The sequence below is a fragment of the Petromyzon marinus genome, chromosome 6 (assembly GCF_048934315.1).
Source record: "Petromyzon marinus isolate PM22_M1 ecotype Great Lakes invasive population chromosome 6, UKy_Petmar_22M1.pri1.0, whole genome shotgun sequence".
Lineage (NCBI taxonomy): Eukaryota > Metazoa > Chordata > Hyperoartia > Petromyzontiformes > Petromyzontidae > Petromyzon > Petromyzon marinus.
The window spans coordinates 18,517,142-18,531,134 of record NC_133672.1 but is presented as its reverse complement, the minus strand read 5'-3'; the positions used below and the strand labels follow the sequence as shown (position 1 = coordinate 18,531,134).

The 13,993-nt window shown below is 47.4% G+C and overlaps 1 protein-coding gene across 1 annotated transcript in view; it reads left to right on the top strand.

Annotated features, from left to right (window-relative positions):
• Window positions 1-824: 824 nt before the first annotated feature.
• Window positions 825-13,993, top strand: part of LOC116939339 (gephyrin-like) — an 88,597-nt gene continuing 75,428 nt past the window's right edge. Inside the window, exon 1 of the mRNA XM_032947565.2 lies at window positions 825-958. Within this exon, the coding sequence (XP_032803456.1) occupies window positions 865-958 (94 nt within the window). The 5' untranslated portion in view covers window positions 825-864. The remainder of the gene's footprint in view (window positions 959-13,993) is intronic.

The following is a 13,993-nucleotide window of genomic DNA, read 5'->3' as shown; positions in this document are numbered from 1 at the left end:
ACCAGCCCCTCCCCACCCAGCCCCACCCCTCCCACCCCCCACCCAGCTCCACCCTCCCCACCCAGCCCCTCCCCACCCTCCCCACCCAGCCCCTCCTCACCCTCCCCACCCAGCCCCACCCGCCCCACCCAGCCCCTCCCCTCTCCACCCAGCCCCACCCCTCCCATTTTTGGATGTACGACGAACGGACGGACACAATAATCCCCTGTGGGCTGGTGTAACCAGGAGGTTCCTACTAGTATAAGAAGTCAACTTCCCTTCCCCCTGTTCACCACGCCCCCAACTCCCTCCCCCACCACTCCCCCCGCCCCTCAGCCCCCCCCCACAACTCCCCCGCCCCTCACCCCCCCAACTCCCTCCCCCCATCACTCCACCGCCCCTCACCACCCCCTACTCCCCCCACCACTCCCCGCCCCTCACCCCCCCAACTCCCTCCCCCCACCACTCCCCCGCCCCTCACGCCCCCAACTCCCCCCACCACTCCACCGCCCCTTACCACCCCCTACTCCCTCCCCCCACCACTCCCCCCGCCCCTCAGCCCCCCCCCCCACCACTCCCCCGCCCCTCACCTCCCCCCAACTCCCTCCCCCCACCACTCCCCGCCCCTCACCCCCCCAACTCCCTCCCCCCACCACTCCCCCGCCCCTCACGCCCCCAACTCCCCCCACCACTCCACCGCCCCTTACCACCCCCTACTCCCTCCCCCCACCACTCCCCCCGCCCCTCAGCCCCCCCCACCACTCCCCCGCCCCTCACCACCCCCTCCTCCCTCCCACCCCTTTCCCCGCTCCGCGAGGCGCAAATGCTCGCGGTCCCTGGCGCGGCTCCCGTGGCCCCGCCCCGCGAGGAGGAGGAGGAGGAGCCATGTCCGCGGCGGACGCCGAGAACAGCAGCGGCGGCGGCAGCAGCGGCGGCCGCGCGATGCAGGGCAACGGGCTGCGGGTCGGCGTGCTCACGGGTAAGCCCGGCCCGGCCACGCGAAGCGACCTCAACACATTGTCTCTCTCTCTCTCTGCCTCTCTTCCCGCGTGCATGGCGCGGTGCGGCAAGGAGACGGAAGGAGGAGGTAGGCAATGAGGAGGAGGAGGATGATGAGGGAGGCGGCGCTCCCTCCGGGCCCGGCGCGGCCCGGCTGCTCTCCTCGCCGCGCCGCGGCCCGAGGATTTCCATGCGGGGATTCCTCGCGCTTTCTTTTCTATTTGATAAATTAATCGTCTGTAGCAGCAGCAGTAGCATCATGGACATTAGCAGCAGCACTACGATCATCATCGTCCACGAGCACACAGCAGCAATGCTCGAGCACACGGCGCCGTCTCGCGGATTCCTCCTCCGCCCGCCGTGGTCATCGCGGGCATCGCGGTCCCCGTCTCTAGCCTGGTAACCATGGCTATCCCGGTCTCCTCATGGCTATCCCGGTCACATGGCTATCCCGGTCTCCTCATGGCTATCCCGGTCACCTCATGGCTATCCCGGTTTCCTCATGGCTATCCCGGTCTCCTCATGGCTATCCCGGTCACATGGCTATCCCGGTCTCCTCATGGCTATCCCGGTCTCCTCATGGCTATCCCGGTCTCCTCATGGCTATCCCGGTCTCCTCATGGCTATCCCGGTCTCCTCATGGCTATCCCGGTCACATGGCTATCCCGGTCTCCTCATGGCTATCCCGGTCACCTCATGGCTATCCCGGTTTCCTCATGGCTATCCCGGTCTCCTCATGGCTATCCCGGTCACATGGCTATCCCGGTCTCCTCATGGCTATCCCGGTCTCCTCATGGCTATCCCGGTCTCCTCATGGCTATCCCGGTCTCCTCATGGCTATCCCGGTCTCCTCATGGCTATCCCGGTCACATGGCTATCCCGGTCTCCTCATGGCTATCCCGATCTCCTCATGGCTATCCCGGTCTCCTCATGGCTATCCCGGTCACCTCATGGCTATCCCGGTCTCCTCATGGCTATCCCGGTCTCCTCATGGCTATCCCGGTCTCATGGCTATCCCGGTCTCCTCATGGCTATCCCGGTCTCCTCATGGCTATCCCGGTCTCCTCATGGCTATCCCTGTCACCACATGGCTATCCCGGTCTCCTCATGGCTATCCCGGTCACCTCATGGCTATCCTGGTCACCTTATGGCTATCCCGGTCTCCTCATGGCTATCCCGGTCTCCTCATGGCTATCCCGGTCTCCTCATGGCTATCCCGGTCACCTCATGGCTATCCCGGTCTCCTCATGGCTATCCCGGTCTCCTCATGGCTATCCCTGTCACCACATGGCTATCCCGGTCTCCTCATGGCTATCCCTGTCACCACATGGCTATCCCGGTCTCCTCATGGCTATCCCGGTCTCCTCATGGCTATCCCGGTCTCCTCATGGCTATCCCGGTCTCCTCATGGCTATCCCGGTCACCTCATGGCTATCCCGGTCTCCTCATGGCTATCCCGGTCTCCTCATGGCTATCCCTGTCACCACATGGCTATCCCGGTCACCTCATGGCTATCCCGGTCACCTCATGGCTATCCCGGTCTCCTCATGGCTATCCCGGTCACCTCATGGCTATCCCGGTCACCTCATGGCTATCCTGGTCACCTCATGGCTATCCCGGTCTCCTCATGGCTATCCCGGTCACCTCATGGCTATCCCGGTCTCCTCATGGCTCTCCCGGTCTCCTCATGGCTATCCCGGTCTCCTCATGGTTATCCTGGTTACTATCCCGGTCACCTCATGGTTATCCTGGTTACTATCCCGGTCACCTCATGGTTATCCTGGTTACTATCCCGGTCTCCTCATGGCTATCGTGGTTGCCATCGCAAGCATGATTTTCATTCTTGGCAGGTAACCATCCCTATCGTGGTTACCATCGCTGGCATGGTTAATGGTTATTATCGTCTCCAAAGGTGTCATGGTTTGAACACCGCAGTAGGATTACCATCGCTGTCACGGTTACCGTCGTCAGGTTACCATCGCTGTCACGGTTACGATCTCTGGTTATCTCGCGCCCTTTGTCGATTGCCGTCTCCCGCGGAGCCCGAATGAATGGAGCCCGGCGCCCATTAATACTGCGTCTCGGCTTGAGCGGCTGTGATAATAAAAAAAACAACACTTACCCGATGATCCAGCCCGACTGTTGGCCCGCATTAACATCAGCATTAAGGGTGTAATGCCATGGATAAAATAGCAATAATATTAATATGTCACCGCGGTGGCTGTGCACGAGCGGTAATACAGTAAATCTCGTGTGCACGGTCGGGGCCAGATCGGTGACCGCGAGCGATGATGACCCTCCCACCACCACCTCTTCCTCCTTCTGCTTGATACAACATCGCCAGCCGCTCTATCCCCTAGCACCAGCCTCCATGTCATCTAGCACCTCTCTCTCCCTTCTTGCTCTTCACCAGCGTCTCCTCTTTCCCAGCAACAATGTCTCCCTCCCTAGGCACTAGCCTCCCAACACCAGCCTTTATTATATCCACCATCACTTATCTACACGCTCGCTCCGCCAGCACCGGCCTTGGCTAACTGCAGCATCTGTACGCGCCCCTTCCAGATAGCATTGCTGCTGATGTGCTGCACGATTTAAGAGCGATTTAAATGCGTTCCGCCGTGGGAGTGGCGTTGCCACATTGTTATGAGTTGATCCCGTTAAGATCAAAGTGCCCGTGTGCAAGAGTAGATCAATCGTGCTTCCTAAAGTGCAGCAACTCGAAGCAAAATGAAAAGGAAATGGTTTGAGTAAAAAAATGGACATCACTGTGCTGTGAACCTCATTTGGGTTTGTGGACACTCCGTGAATGTTAATTGCCTTGCTGTGTAAGTATCATGAACTGTCATGTGCTCATTAAAATGGTTTTAATTGGTGAACCAACAACTGCATAAATGCTTGAACTGATGTCCTCCAGACAATAATAATATCTCGCGTAAGAACATGTATATATTTGTGCGAGGTAAATCTTGACAATTCATGTTTAATCTTCTTACGACCACCGTGGTTGCTTAACCGGCAATGGCATTTTACAGCCATTGTTTTAAAAATAATTTCCGTATATCAATTTGAAGTTTTTACAAATATCAGATTGTGTTGTGAGATGATTATACCTTTTTTAAGAATGTCAGATACATTGCAGGTTAGTTTACAGTATTTTCAAAACGTAGTTAAATCTTGGAATAGTCCTGCCACCTTTATTTAGGAACCCATGTGGCATTCGTTTGTTGCTTTTCAATTCCACAAAAAAGCTCGAAGTTTAGCAAGCATTATGGCTTGCATCATTGTACGTTCATCACGTGTGTTCGCTTTGCTTCGAACATATGGCAGTTGAGTCTGCACGTATATTGACCTCGTCAAATTGTGGTAGCACCTCCATCCAAGCCGAGTTTTATCGTCTCAAACCTGACGCAGTTGTGCGAACGTGCAAGCGGGCTTGGACCCAAACACATTGATGCTCTGGAATCCTTGTGGTTACCTGCCACATTGTGGCTATGGATGCTGAGCCCAGAGTTACACGCAACTTAAATACGGTATGATTTATAAAATGCAGTTTTACGTAAAAGTTTTCTTTCACGGTTGACAAATGTTTATCTCTGTTAATAAGATACATCTTTTGTCAGTAAAATCAATTACATGTGGGACATCGTGACCTCAGAACAACCAGCAGGCATTATTATGATTGTATTTTAACTTTTACTTTATATGTTATATAAATACATGCTTCCATGACCGAGCTTAGCAGGTCGATTTATATATACAAACACATAAAACTTTACATGAGTGTGCACCTCTTTGCCTGAATCCTCTGAGAAGCTTGTGGTCACTTTTTAATGCAATGTCAGTGTAGTTGTATCCTTGTGAAAGGTTTTATCATTTAAATATATTTTGTAGGTACTGTATTGGTTTAAGAGCTTGAATGACTGCATCAAATTCTACAGTTTAATACATTTTGATAGTATAAAATGGCTCGGTGTATTGGTGTTTGATATTCCTTATATAGTCTATATGCACATGGACGTTGGATTTATTTCACAAATTGGATTGGAAGAACAGAGGCATAAACACAAGTGAACATTTTTCTTGCTGATGAAAGTCAACCAATGGATATTGTAGGAAAACATTGCAGATCTGTTAAAATTACTGCAAATATGGACTCGAGGAAAATGCATTGTACGAGTAAAACTAAATTCACGTACAAGTTCGCTAAACAAATATAGAGATTTGTTGGAGATGGAAGTTGAAATATATTAAGAGGATCCATACCTAAGAATAACTAAAAAGTGCACCAGAATCGAATTGCATGAAATTAAGGTGGGCAAGAGCAGGTTGAAGTGCTCTTAGAAAACTGAACTTGTTAGGTGAAGATCATTGTCTCTAAGGCAGCAGAGTTCTCAGAGATACATTTGCTATCCCTTCAAGTGACCTCTGGGCTATTGAGTAGAGGGCAATACTTGTCTAGCTATGCTGCCAAATGAGAGTTTTTCTTGACAGTCAAAGCAATATTGGAGTCAAAGTCTAGAACTACACTTAATGGGATGTGTTTTTTACGTGTGCAGTTATTCGTCAATAGTTTGAAATCATCAAATCACTACATTTGTGAAACTGGTTTAATAACACTATGTAACACGATTTTTGTCCATGGGTAGTAAGTGTTATTTTTTGATTGCTTATGCCTAAAGAGTGTAGAAAATGGCTATTTTTCCCCACAAACTTTGCGTTTGTGACCAGGACTTTGTGAAGGAATGACACATACACACGTATTCTCATTGAAAATAGGTAAATTTCTAAATATCACTGTCCTGATCACAAAATAAAGTTTGTGGGGAATAATAGCCATTTTCTGTACTTTTGAGGCATAAGAAATTCGGAAATAACACTTACCGGGAACAATTTTTTTGTTACACAGTGTAATCATAGGCAGGCATTCCTGGGTTCTACCACAGGATCTCCATAGTGCCAGCTCAATGCTCTGACCTCTGAGCCGCCTCGCAACATTCCCGCTTATGTGTACCTTAAACCATGAGGCTCCGTGTAATTTTCTCTGCTCTCACTGTCTCGCCCCACCCACCCCCTTTGGATCCTCCAAACCCACTGCATGGCAGTTGGGAATTACATTTTATGTTTTTTCCAAGGTTTAAATCAGCCTTGGATTAATTCAGACTATACGCGTATACCATTTCTACACTTACCGAGTGATGTCATGACTGGTTGTGGGGATCAGCCCAGGTTTAAGTGGTGTAGCATGTTCCCAAGCTCACTCAGTGTCGGGTCTGCTAACACGGCAGCAAGTTTAAAAGCGGGTTCATTGGCCCTGGCCATTTCACAGGGCAAGCACACTCCCGATTGGTTGTGGAAACGTGGCCTTAAAATGGCAAAGTTAGCATAACTCACTGTTATGGAAATCATTGACAGCAGGTATAAAACGCAATGCGACTTGCTTGATTACGAAATGAACAGTTTATTTTTTGCCGTGTTTGGCAATTTTGTTGTCTTGTGCAGAATTTATAGAGGTGTGTTTTATGTGTGAAATTGAGTCATGCAAAAAAGGGCTTAGTTCATGCATGGTAATGTCAAGCATCCTAATGTGCTGCATATCACACTGCCCAGGCTCCGGCTGTAACCCCAATACAAACCCTTCATATAGCCACATGTGCAGAAAACAAGCTCTGCACACTACTAACATAGCTCACCTTTAGACATTTCATTTTGGGTTTCTGAATTTACGTGCATCATCGTGAAGCGTGTTTCCAATGTCAAAAGTTAACTTTACCCATTTCCCAAATTACAATAAGCTGATTATATTAAGTCATTGCACAAATTGTAAACCTTGAAGAAAAACAGGAGTTCTTGTTCATTGTATTTTCCCAGTACTTGAAGGATTGTGTTTTGTATTTGTATTGTGGGAATGTGAAATCTGGTGTCGTGACAAGCATGTGACTGACGTGAAAATATAACTGATATTGTTTTCAGCGAGTATTGTGCCAGAAATCGGCTTGCACCAAGGCATTGCTTTGTCTTGTAATGGATGTGTGAAGATTGGCGATTGTGTGGGGATGGCCTTTGATGTTGCATGATCAGCATAGCTGTAGTTATTGATATTAAACATGAGGTATGAATAAAGTGAAGGGTCCACATTCACCTTACTGTTCTGCAACAGAAGGGTTGAGCATTGCAGATGACAAGTGAACCAACGACTTAGGATTATCACAACAGATGAATTGGAACACCACCGGTTGGTCAACACATGCACTGCCAAGGCAAGTGAATGTTCCCGTACTGGCTGCGGATGAATGTGCATTTCATTTGTATAGAGGTGATTTCAAAACGAGTTTTGGACATGCGACTTTTAGTTTTTTTCTAAAGTTATATTGATCAGGTGAGGTCTAATGAGATGTGGAGCTTGCCAAGGTTAAATGGAGGTTATAGCGTTTTCTGAAAGGATTTTCTTATGGCGTTAACCTGTGGGTTGTTTGGCAGACTACAGGAATGTTGGGGATATTGATGGTAAATGGAGATCAAATGAGTGGACCCTCTCTAGTTGTTAATTTATATCTGATTATTATATTTTCGTGGCTTTTACATTGTTATGCATTGGTGCAATGGTGAAGTAGTTGTGTCAATGGTAAGAATTACAGTATTGGGATTTGATTTCAGGATTTGTGAAGTTTTATTGCCGTTCATGGAATTACATGAGTAGCAGTGCACAGGTGACCATTGTATTACTTCAAGGTTTCCATTCATTTGTATGATATAATTCATTGGCTTCTAAAGGGGTCTTTTTGTTTTGTATTATTATTTTGGATAAGTTTTATTCTCTATATTTGTGTAAATGTCTACGAGTGCACTCTGTTGTTGGGCGGTGATTCTCAATGTACTGTGCGATGATCCTGCTGACGTGCATTTGACTGCTGGACTTTATCATCGATGGAAGTGTTAGTTGACACTCTTCTTGTGGCTTCCTCAGGTTGACCGTTTTTAACGAGTACCTGGTACAATGCGTAAATATCCACATTGGGATACAAAAAGGCATCTCGGGAGGTTTGGTGTGTTGGGGTCAACATTTAATATTAAAAGTTGCTTTGAGCCATCATTGGTTGTGTAAAGTTAAACAAGGGCTTTGTCTCTAAATGTTTATGTATAGATGCTTAAGGTGTGAGTTTAAGTATTCACCCTTTAAATATACATGGATTTGACATTTAGATATTCACGATTAATTTTAACTTACTGAAAATTCATCCCATTATTCGTAATGTCTCATGGATTGGTAAGTGCCCTGCCTCACGTGTGGTATTTGGGTGATGCATAAAAACAAAATTGCATTGTGCATCTAATTGAGCTTGTGTTTTAAATGAGTGTGCAAGGTACGTTGAGTTGATTACAAGTCTTAGCTCGATGTTTAGCAATGACATGCTGCTGTGGTATGAAGGAGGGGAAAAGCAGTAATTTGTGTTATACCAAACTGAGGTTTATCATGGATTCCTCTAATGAGCAGTGTAGGTGAAGAATAATTACAAAGATTAATTTATTGCTAGCATTTATTTTGGGTGAATGATTGAACTGCGGTATTAGGTGTACTGCGAGTGTCTAATGGGATGCAGGTGCAAGCCTTCAATACTGCTCTTTGGGTGGTGTTTGCAAACGTTGCAACAACCGATTACATCCAATTGGTCAAATATATCTTCTCATTCGTGTTCATTTGGTTTGGTGATTTAGTTTCTTCAGCATTATTGATAATCTCATGGGATAATAAAGACAAATCGATTATTGGTTTGCGGCACATATTGAAATTTCTAATGATGAAAGTAAAAATCGTTAAGTGCATTTGTTTGTTAATAATAAAATTATAAATTGGAATTGTATAGTGATCTTCATCCATGGATCACAGAGCACTGCACACAATATGCATGAAAAGAAAAAAAAGCATAAAAACCTAGCAATGAAACTTACTCGTGATAAAAGTAAGGGGGCCAAATCCTGAAGATAAAATTAGGTGAAAGACTACCTTACCGCGTGCCCCGTGAGGGACAAGGGCTGTCGCTGGTGGTACCTTACGGTAGCTGCTGTTGACAAGTCACATTCAAACGCTCCGTGAAGTTTTAATATTTGCGCACGCTGAGCGGTTCAATCGTTTATATACATTTAAAGCTAATTTTAGTTTAGAGAAGGTTTTATTGTACAACGTCTTGGTGGTTGTTTTTGGTTCACTTATTTAACGACATTCATAATAAATAAATTCTCACATGCCACTGTTCTTACAGCCCTTTGTCAGCCCCACTCCTGGATGAAGGAAGGCCGTGGGAAGGGGCTGTTTGACCAACCTTCATTCACCACCCATGCTGCGTTTTACATTAATAAAATAAGTTTATCCAAGCGTGCTTCAACCCCCACATTTAGTTATTACCGGGCACAAGCTGATGGGAGCCCAACACTTGCAATATTATACTGAAGACAAACAGAAACACTCGTTACATTGCATGACACAAGTCATAATGAGTCTAAGAAAAGAATGTTGCCCATGTACATTCATGTGTCTGCACGGCAGTGAGAATTGAGGGAGTCCAAAACATTGCACTTAAACATTTAAGAACAAACGTTAAGGAAAACATGCCTCATTTGTGGTATAATCATTCTGAGATATCTTTGGAATTAACTGCATGCAACTATCCTAACCAGGGAGTTAGTTATGGAAGCTATATCGCTGGGTGGTCAGATCCTTGTTTCAGAGCCAAAATAATCCTTATTCCCAATGTCATCAGGAAATGTATCCACCACTTGGAAAAGTGCGACACTGTCTGCAGACTACATCGCAAAGGACTATTCCGTTATGCTCGGGGCAAGTGCTTTGACTCCTTTGTATGCTGAACTTCTGTCGTACCGTACATAGCCAACCATGCTAATCCGAGGTGCGGGGAAGGACAACAAACTAAACACAACAAGCATACTCTTTGGTTCTTTCGGTAAAGTCACGTAGATAGAAAATTAATAGATCATGACGTTTCGATCGCAACACAAGCGACCGTCTTCAGATGAGAGAGAGAAAGCTACTGAAACAAGGTCTTATATAGGCCTAAGATGGGTGCAGCGTCAAGGTAAGGGGGGGGGCTATAGATGGTCTCCCTGAGGCTATGGAAGTGGCTATTGCATTGTGAGAGATTAGCATGTCAATGTACGAGCTTAGTATGTCGCAACATCGGTGACTCGCCTAGTATGTCACAGCATCGGTGACTGAGCGCGAAGGACATCCAGCCCGTCAATACAAAGACATCCAACTTAATAATGCAACTCAGAGAGTCAGCTAAAATCGCAGGAAGGATGGAAACATCACAGCAGGTTAAGACTTTACCTGGTTAATCACGTCCTTCCAATGATTGCTAAATTTGTACCCATCTTCTCGGTTGAAGTTGTGTGTTTATATATCTGGATGGCTTAATGAGCAAATCTCTGATGATAGCCAGTGGGTTTTCAGAGTACCGTCGTCTTAGAAAAATCTATTTCGTGTGTGCCCACAGCGTTCAAACAATGATCAGCAGTGGCAGAGGTATTGGTCCTACCGTGCTTCAGATCTGCCATGTGTTCGCGAACACGGTCCGAGACATGTCGTTTCGTTTCCCCAATGTAAAATCTTTTGTTTCCCCAATGTTAAATTATTAGGTTGGATGTCTTTGTATTGCCGGTCATAAGCACACTGCCCAGGTATGCAAAATTCTCCACAACTGGCCCATCACCAGTTGTGAGTTGTGGGGGTGGATTGTCCGATGGTACAAAATACCCAGGCAGGTGCTTAGTTTTGGTGGGGCTGATGGTAAGGCCCCACCTTTTAGTGGCAAGCTCCAGGTTCAGCAGCAGCGCCTCCAACTCCTCCTCTGAGTGAGCAGCAATCAGCAGATCATTGGCATACATAACATGGTTGAGCAATAGGGAGCCATCTCTTGACCACACCCGAGCATCAATCAGCCTCCCATTGTATCTGTACCAGATTTAAAATCCTCCAGTACAGCCATTGAAGGCCTCACGAACTATGTGGTCAAAATAGATGCTAAATAATGTGGGAGGCAGAGGACATCACTGTCGCACCCCAAGGTGTGCAGGGAATGGCTCTGACTCCTGGCCACGTAGTTTTACCCGGGGCCGCTCACCATCATGAAGGTCATTAATGGTGAGCAAAGGGTCAGGGACTCCGAAAGCACGAAGAACAACCCAGAGCCCAGGCCTACTGATGGTATCATAGGCCTTTACTAGGTCAATAAAGCACACACATCGACTCGCACGCACACATAGACCTACACACACGCAAAGAAATGGACTTAAACTGACTGACATGGAGCCACGCATAAACAGCGACTAACAGAAACACCAACATATCGACTCGCACACACAGATACATCGACTTAAACACACACATCGCCGCAGACACGCACATCGACCCACGCGTACACATGGACTTAGACACACGCATTATTATTGTGAAAATAAGTAAATTGATTTTAAAATAGTAGTTGTCTACACACGCACACCACGTACACACGTTGCCTAACACACACACATCGACTTACGCACACACACATCGACGGTATGCACTGCTATCACTACAGCAGTGCATACCGACTTGTGGTACCTGCTTTCACGACAGCAGTGCACACTGACTGTGGTGGTACCTGCTTTAACTACAGCAGTGCAAACTGACTGGTGGTTCCTGGTATCACTACAGCAGTGCCTACTGACTGGTGTAACCTGCTATCACTACAGCAATGCCTTCTGACTAGTGTAACCTGCTATCACTACAGCAGTGCATACTGACTGTGGTGGGACCTGGTATCACTACAGCAGTGCATACCGACTGGTGGTACGTGCTTTCACTACAGCAGTGCATACTGACTGTGGTGGTGCCTGCTGTCACTACAGCAGTGCATACGGACTTTGGTGGTACCTGCTTTGACTACAGCAGTGCATGCTGACTGGTGGCACCTGCTATGATAACAGCAGTGCATACTGTGGTGGTACCTGCTTTTGCTACAGCAGTGCATACTGAATGTGGTGGTACCTGCTATTATTACAGCAGTGCATACTGTGGTGGTACTTGCTATTATTACAGCAGTGCATACTGTGGTGGTACCTGCTATCAATACAGCAGTGCATACTGACTGTGGTGGAACCTGCTATCACCATAGCAGTGCATACTGACTGTGGTGGCACCTGCTTTCACTACAGCTGTGCATACTGATTGTGGTGGTTCCTGCTATGATAACAGACATGCATACTGTGGTGGTACATGGTTTAACTGCAGCAGTGCATACCGACTGTGCTGGTACCTGCTTTCACGACAGCAGTGCAAACCGACTGTGGTGGTTCCTGGTATCACTACAGCAGTGCCTACTGACTGGTGTAACCTGCTATCATTACAGCAGTGCCTACTGACTAGTGTAACCTGCTATTACTACAGGAGTGCATACTGACTGTGGTGGTACCTGGTATCACTGCAGCAGTGCATACTGACTGTGGTGGTACCTGGTATCACCACAGCAGTGCATACGGACTTTGGTGGTACCTGCTTTGACTACAGCAGTGCATACTTGACTGGTGGCACCTGCTGTGATAACAGCAGTGCTTACTGTGGTGGTACTTGCTTTTGCTACAGCAGTGCATACTGAATGTGGTGGTACCTGCTATTATTACAGCAGTGCATACTGTGGTGGTACCTGCTATCAGTACAGCAGTGCATACTGTGGTGGTACCTGCTATCAGTACAGCAGTGCATACTGACTGTGGTGGAACCTGCTATCACCACAGCAGTGCATACTGACTGTGGTGGTACCTGCTATGATAACAGACATGCATACTGTGGTGGTACATGGTTTAACTGCAGCAGTGCATACTGACTGGTGGCACCTGCTGTGATAACAGCAGTGCATACTGTGGTGGTACTTGCTTTTGCTACAGCAGTGCATACTGAATGTGGTGGTACCTGCTATTATTACAGCAGTGCATACTGTGGTGGTACTTGCTATTATTACAGCAGTGCATACTGTGGTGGTACCTGCTATCAGTACAGCAGTGCATACTGACTGTGGTGGAACCTGCTATCACCACAGCAGTGCATACTGACTGTGGTGGTGCCTGCTGTCACTACAGCAGTGCATACGGACTTTGGTGGTACCTGCTTTGACTACAGCAGTGCATACTGACTGGTGGCACCTGCTATGATAACAGCAGTGCATACTGTGGTGGTACCTGCTTTTGCTACAGCAGTGCATACTGAATGTGGTGGTACCTGCTATTATTACAGCAGTGCATACTGTGGTGGTACTTGCTATTATTACAGCAGTGCATACTGTGGTGGTACCTGCTATCAATACAGCAGTGCATACTGACTGTGGTGGAACCTGCTATCACCATAGCAGTGCATACTGACTGTGGTGGCACCTGCTTTCACTACAGCTGTGCATACTGATTGTGGTGGTTCCTGCTATGATAACAGACATGCATACTGTGGTGGTACATGGTTTAACTGCAGCAGTGCATACCGACTGTGCTGGTACCTGCTTTCACGACAGCAGTGCAAACCGACTGTGGTGGTTCCTGGTATCACTACAGCAGTGCCTACTGACTGGTGTAACCTGCTATCATTACAGCAGTGCCTACTGACTAGTGTAACCTGCTATCACTACAGGAGTGCATACTGACTGTGGTGGTACCTGGTATCACTGCAGCAGTGCATACTGACTGTGGTGGTACCTGGTATCACCACAGCAGTGCATACGGACTTTGGTGGTACCTGCTTTGACTACAGCAGTGCATACTTGACTGGTGGCACCTGCTGTGATAACAGCAGTGCTTACTGTGGTGGTACTTGCTTTTGCTACAGCAGTGCATACTGAATGTGGTGGTACCTGCTATTATTACAGCAGTGCATACTGTGGTGGTACCTGCTATCAGTACAGCAGTGCATACTGTGGTGGTACCTGCTATCAGTACAGCAGTGCATACTGACTGTGGTGGAACCTGCTATCACCACAGC